Source organism: Martes martes, assembly GCF_963455335.1.
Source record: "Martes martes genome assembly, chromosome: 7".
Lineage (NCBI taxonomy): Eukaryota > Metazoa > Chordata > Mammalia > Carnivora > Mustelidae > Martes > Martes martes.
The window spans coordinates 54,254,339-54,260,987 of NC_137894.1; the positions used below are offsets into that span (position 1 = coordinate 54,254,339).

Consider the following 6,649-nt stretch of genomic DNA (forward strand, 5'->3'; position numbering starts at 1 on the left):
ATACATAATGCAGTTGATATTAAATATCTTGAGAATGACAAGTCAATAGAACTCCTTCCACTCTTAAGCATTAGTTGGTCATTTAGACATGTTCTGTACATACACTTTTCATTTAAGATTTTCTCCTTCAAAGGACTTGTGAACTATTCATTATTATGTGCTATTTGTACACACACGTCAGAAGTCATCCAAAATTACATTTAAAATCTCTCTTCTTATTGCTTCAGAAATGTTAACCTTTAAGGAACATTCGATTTAAAAAAAGCAAAAGTTCAGGTCCTGACTCTTGCAACACATGTTCATATGTGTCAAGATTTTATTGTTTCCCTCTGACCTGATTAAAGCCTCCAACAACATACAATGTGCCACTTTCTTCTTTGCTCAACTCAGAGGAAGTCAAATAAAAAGAGAAAAAACAAATGCTCAAAATCACAGTGACCAAGGATTTGAATTAATAATTACATTAAATAACCATAACTTTTTGTTTAACTATTCACATTCCACACAGTGGAAATTATCGTTTCCTCCAGATTTTTCACTTACATTTTTAACTTTGAAGAACTAACAATAACAAAAAAACAACTTACAGACTCACAGGATGTGTGTTTTTCTCTTTTAATGCCAAGCACAAAGTGTACATCATAAAATTCATATTTGGTGTTTGGCATTATTTTAATAGGAAAGATTGAGATCACAAATATCTTGCCATAAAAAATTCTACTATAGTAATGAAAAAAACATAATTTTTTATCAGTAACTCCAATACAATGTGTAATAGATATGGCACTGTCAATAAATGTTGGAAGACACACCATACTTTGCTAGTCTTAATATAGGAACAGTAAGAAAAGCAGACATTTCCCTCTTTGGCTAGCGCTGTTTTGGGGGGTTGTGTTTTTTGGGGGTTTTTTTTGTTGTTGTTGTTTTTTCAGGGTAGTTACGCTGCTGATTATCCCAGTGAAGTTAATTTTGAGGAAATTCTCTTTACTTAAGCCAAATCCGACTTACATGCAAGACTGTGGTACAAGCTACTAAAAGAGGATTACTGCTGCCAATTTAAGTCATCTCTTTTTAACAAAATTGCATGTTTGTGGCAGAGTTAAGACAACAAGAGAAATTTAGTGTCTGCTGGTTCTGAATGTCATTTTCCTTTCTAGTGTGGTTTTACATGTTCAGCTCCTTCCCCCTTCTTTTCCTCTCCCCCACCCTCAAAATTCTGGCTTAGTATTTGTGTGCTTAATTAAATCCATTCTGTGCTTTTTTGTTGGAGGATGTGGATGATGGAGAGATTTAGGGCGGGGCCATACGGTATACACGAAATACACGGACTGTGTGTTCGGGCAAATTTGCCTCGTGTGGAATCATCAGTAGTGAGTTCGAAAGTTTCAAAACTCGACCCAATATTTTGGGTGTTCAAGATAACTTCTGCCTCAAAGTACGGTTCTGGCTTAGCTGTTAGATGGAAGAGCGCCACACCAAAAAAATAAAATAAAATAAAAGCAGGCTCTTTAGTGCAATGCTGGCACCTTAGATGCAACTAAAATGCTAAGTCAATGGTGCTTGTTTCCCCTATCACACGTGACTTGGCTAGCAAGGATGAGAAGGTACAAGGCAAAAAAAGGGTTCTGGGGGGTGGGGACAGATTTACATAGAAAACCTCAGGCTTAAAGAGCCAAATCCAAACCGCAGTAAGGTCCATCTGCCCCACACTTTGGCCATCAGATAAATCCTCAGTAGGGATGGGGAGGAGCCAGAGTTTAATCTGTGGAGGGGTCTACCAGTAGGTTCTGGATGGTTACAATGTTGCCTGAATCCCACCTCTAGTAGAGAGACAGCTAACACACCCAAATGCTCCGATTTTTTTTCCCCCAAATGCTCTGATTCTCAACTGGGATTTCTCATTAGACCCTGAGAAGGCAAGGAAAGATGGGAGGACACATCCTTTACACTTTCTCCCAGTATTAAACTACTCCTTAGCCAGAGGCAGTCTCCTTTATTTCTTTACTCTCTTCTGGTCCCCTGCTCAGTCTCCTACCAATGGCTGAAACAAAAAGACCCATAATATACTTCTAGCTCAAACGGAGCAGACCCTCAACTTTCCCCTCTTAGCCTGGTTCACTAACAAGGCCACTGAACAAAGGGAGAATCTTTCTAATACAGAGTTGTGGCTCTCACAAGCATTACACAGAAATAATAAGCTGGGAAAGAGGTGGTTACAACCAAGCAAAAGGAGAGGTACGGGGACCTTCTGCTTATGAAGTGTTCCTTTTCTTCCTATCGCTGCATAGGGGTTTCTGAACTACATCTATTTTCTGCCTGAGGGGTGGAGTCGGGGGCGGGGGGGTCCTCTTGGTTTCTCTCACTCATCCGGTTCTGAAAATAAGAGTGGCCAATATTTATGTTTTAAATGTGTTGGGTTACAGCCAATGTCAGCATATCACAGTGACAGCCAAAGTTAGTGATTTTTTGGCAATTTCATTTCTCCTCTGTTCACTTGGTTTCTGTTAAATACCAGGGGAAAACTCGCCGAAGCATGGGTTGCACTGTTTGGGGGTTGGCCTTTCAAGATTCTGCAGGTCTCCCGACCGAACTTGTGTTGCTCCCAACTGGTCCCCCCACCCGTCCGTCCCACCCACCTCTCCCTCCTGTGTCCTTCTTGTCCTTTGTGCACACCAGCCTCCTGGAGTCGGAAGACCCTTCCCAAAATGAGAAACAGTCACATCTATGGTGGAGTGAACTAATTAAGAGTCCCGGGCAGAGAGGGAATTAGACAGAAATAGTCACTGAGATCCCAAGAACGGATGGACTGTGGAAGGAGGAGGAGGACGGGAAGAAGCAATCGCAGGTGGAAATACCTTTTCCAAGGATAAAGCAGCACTAAAACAGGTCTCTTGCCCTCAGAGTAGCCTCTTGCATTAACATTCATTCAGAAGGGAGATTCTGGTCCCGGGAGGGCACGTGGAACACCCCGGCAGAGCCTGACCGCAGCCCCGCCCCTTTTCACGTGCCTCCCCCAGGTGTGGGCTTTCCGTGCCAGCCCCCTGGAAGCCGATACGTTTGCATAATAGGAAGCGCCCTCCTCTGGCGTCTGCCACCCCCCAGACAGCCACGCACACTCATGCACACAAACTACGCACTAGCAGGCTCCTGTCAGAAGGCAGCTGGTGGTTCTTCTTGCTTGTAAGTTGAAGCCAAGTAAGAATCAGGTCGTTTTAAGGTCTGGCTCTGGGTCCGCCTGAGGCTGCATCCCTAAGACAGGCTGGGTATACCCAGCTTAATCCAAATCGATGGATATGCATCGACACTGTTTGACTCGCGTGACCCTCTTCTTCTTGGTGGGCGGCTGCAGTTCGGGACAGTTGAGCGTGACCATCATGGTGGTGAACTTCTTGGGCTTGCAGAAGGAGCAGGACTGGAAGGAGCCTTCCTCCTTCCGGATGTGCCTGGGGATGTAGAAGGAGTTGCACTGGCCGTAGCAGAAGCGGTTGATGATGGTGCGGCTGTTGCAGCCCTCCTCGTGGATGGTCTGCTTCAGCGGCTGGGTTTTGCACCAGTCTCGCTTCAGGTATTTGCGCTCAGTCACGTGCAGGGCCTCCTGGCTGGACTCCAGCACCTCCTCCCCGGGCATGGCAGTGCCACGGCCTTGGCCACGCCCCCGGTTCCTGGAGCCCGGTTGCTGGGGAGACTGAGTCTGCTCGGAGTCATTGTGCTGGGCCTTGTCTGGTGGAGGGATGGCACCTTGGGACCCCTTCTTCTTCCCTTCGGCGGTGGGCAGCAGGGTCCCCAAGAGGAGAAGCAGGGCTCCCACAGTGTAGGCGGTGCGGCTCATGCTAACAGAGGGAAGCACAGAGAGACACAGAAGACAGACAAGTCAATTTGAAAATTAACAGCAGCTAATGTTTATCAGGCACTTCTTAGACCCTCTATGTAAGATATTTCATTTCCTTCTCACAGTATCTCTATGAATCTGGTATTATTCTTCTCATCCCCTACACCTAGCAGTCAAGCCACCAAGTAGCTTGCCCCGGGTCACCGGTGAATAAGGCAAGGTGGCAGCTCAGCCAGGCCCTATCGCTTCATGGCATGTCCTCCCACCGCAGTTCCTTCCCGGCTGCTGATACCAATCACTTCTGATGTTACCTTGTGGTCACTTAATTCATTCTTGTATTGGGACGAATTACCTTTGTACCTCTCTAGGGAAACCCAATTTTCTGTTTAGTTTTACAGCAAAGCAAATCAACCTCACTGTCCAGGCTTCATCAGCCAGGAAAGGATCCCAGTCTCCTTTTCTCCCCAACTGGCGTGAGTGCTTCTTGAATTGTGCCTTGTGTGTTTGGTTGAATGCTTGGGAGATGTTCGCTGATAGCAGGCCTTACAAGGAGAACCCTGGCAGAGCCAGGCAAGCCGTGGAGGAGGAGCAGGAGCAACACTGGATCCAAAGTCAAGATTGGGTTTGCAGTCCAGGTCTTGGGGCAACAACTTGCCATCTGACCTTGAGAAAATCACTTTGCTTCTCGAGAAATGACTTCTAGGAAACACAGGGATAAAAACCTCATCTCTCCAGATAGGTTGTTCAGACCAAATTTGAGGTTCAAACAAAAGCAGTTTGAGAACTAACCAGATCTATGGCAGGATCTCAGACAGAATGAATTACCTTTCCAGAAAGATCACATTAATTCCTAAGACTCCTGGACTTCTCACCTGTTCTCATTTTTAAATTTTAAATCAATTTTTAAATTGATTATATCATTCATGATATCATGATATAGTTTTCTACCTTTAAATGATGAAATATGTCATTTACATGTGCGTGTATCTGTGTGCGTTTTTCATCTGGGAGGTAGAAAATGGCACAAGAAAACAGGTATATGCAAATATTGACATTAATAAATGCCATAGACATGTAGAATAAATTAATGATAGTGAATTATTGTGGATGGGCCTGGACTTAGACATGGGTCAGAAAGGGCAGTGAACAATGGCAAAAAAAATTAGAGAAGTGGGGAAGGCAGAGGGAAAACTAATAAAACGAACAGGAAAGCAAGGATGAATGGACAGAGAAGAAATGGACTACGGAATCTAAATCAGAGAGAGGAGGGCTCATGGGGAGGCAGAGTGTTAAGGGAAGGTAGAGTGGACAGAGGAAAAAAAGGAGAAGCCAGAGCATATTTTTTTAAGAGAGCAAGCACCACGCTATGGAGATTCTCTTGACACAGTGCCTCTCAAACCTCAAGGAGCAGAGGATCGCCTGGGGGTATTGTTGAAATGAAGATTCTAATTCAGTCTGTCTGCCTTTCTAACAAGCTTTGAGTAGCAAGGCCTGTAGCTCTGGCAACCTTGGGGCACAGAAAAGAGTTATTAAAATGTGGAAGGATTTTCTTTTCAAAGAGCGCAATTGCAAATTCACAGCTTTCCTCTCGGGCCATCTAACCAAATCTGACCTGAATCTTGAGGCTTCCGCCATTCCCCAGCCCCCATGCCTACCATGGTTCTGAACCTAAGGGCCGATCTGTGAGTACCCATTTCCCTGTTCTCTTTTATAGACCAGCATTACATATAATAATAAGTGCAATTTAGTAGTAACCTATCACGTCCCCTCAAAGAGCTATACGAGTTGGTATGATTAGCTAAAGCAATCACCTTTGAAAGGCAAAGGCCTTGCGGAATCTACATTCTCTAAGCAACAGTCCCCATAAGTAAAGACCATGCAACCCTAAGGTTAATGTCGAATTAAGATAACTTAATATTAAATTTAAAATATCCTTAAATGGCACCATTTTTCTAACATTAACCTAATACTCTGGGGCAAGTTCAAGTTTGGAACTGATAATGTGACATTTAGCTCCTGTTCTTTCGACTATAGACTCCCTGGCTTTTGTCAGTTTATGTTACAACATCCCTGTTCTTTAAACAGAGTCTTTTTTGCCTCAACAACAAAAAAATTAATTTCCTTGTTTTGTCTTTAAAAATCACTCATGAGAAAAATCCAGTTATAAAACAGTGCTGATTTCCTCCAGAGACCGGGATAACTTGAGCCATGACAGTTCAGTCTCCTAGGCAAATATATTGTGAATTTGAGAAGCTTTAACAAATTTCTTCTATTTATTTAATTGGGGACCAGGACCTAAACTAAAATTCAGTCTCTGCCCATTTCAAAGAGGAGCACATGAGACAGCCCTAGGCTTAACACCCACAGTCTTCCCTCATCCTTACTGAAAATGGCCCCAAGGACAATTCAGCCTTCCCAGAGCAAGACCCTCAGAGCCCAACATCACAGAGGCCAATCTGAAACTGACTGGGAATGTATATTGCATATGACAGTTCACGTCATAAAGCCATCCCCTCCCACAAACATCTGCCCCAAAAATGCAATTTCCTTTCTCCAGACCAACATAGGACTCTTTTTATGCTCAACTTTTCCTTCCTGACATTTTCACATCTGTCATTAAATAAATATCTAGTCCGAAGGTCGTGAGGACTTAGACATTGCCTTATCCTCAGTGCCTGGCTCAGAGTAGTTGCTCTTTTGTTAAATGAGTGCTTGTTGTGGCCCACGTTGATTTACAGAGTCTCCGTTTTCATTTTAAGATGCTTCATGTGTGCCAATGAGCAGCTGAGCCTAACACAATATTTTTGATTTCTGACTTGC

General features: G+C 43.9%; 1 protein-coding gene across 1 annotated transcript; it reads right to left on the reverse strand.

The window, feature by feature from the left end:
* Positions 1-3,274: 3,274 nt before the first annotated feature.
* Positions 3,275-3,829, reverse strand: GREM1 (gremlin 1, DAN family BMP antagonist; the record flags this gene model as incomplete). The annotated part of the gene is made up of 1 exon (XM_080809388.1): positions 3,275-3,829. One exon carries the CDS (start codon positions 3,827-3,829, stop codon positions 3,275-3,277), a length of 555 nt encoding a protein of 184 aa, XP_080665514.1.
* Between the last annotated feature and the right edge of the window lie 2,820 nt (positions 3,830-6,649).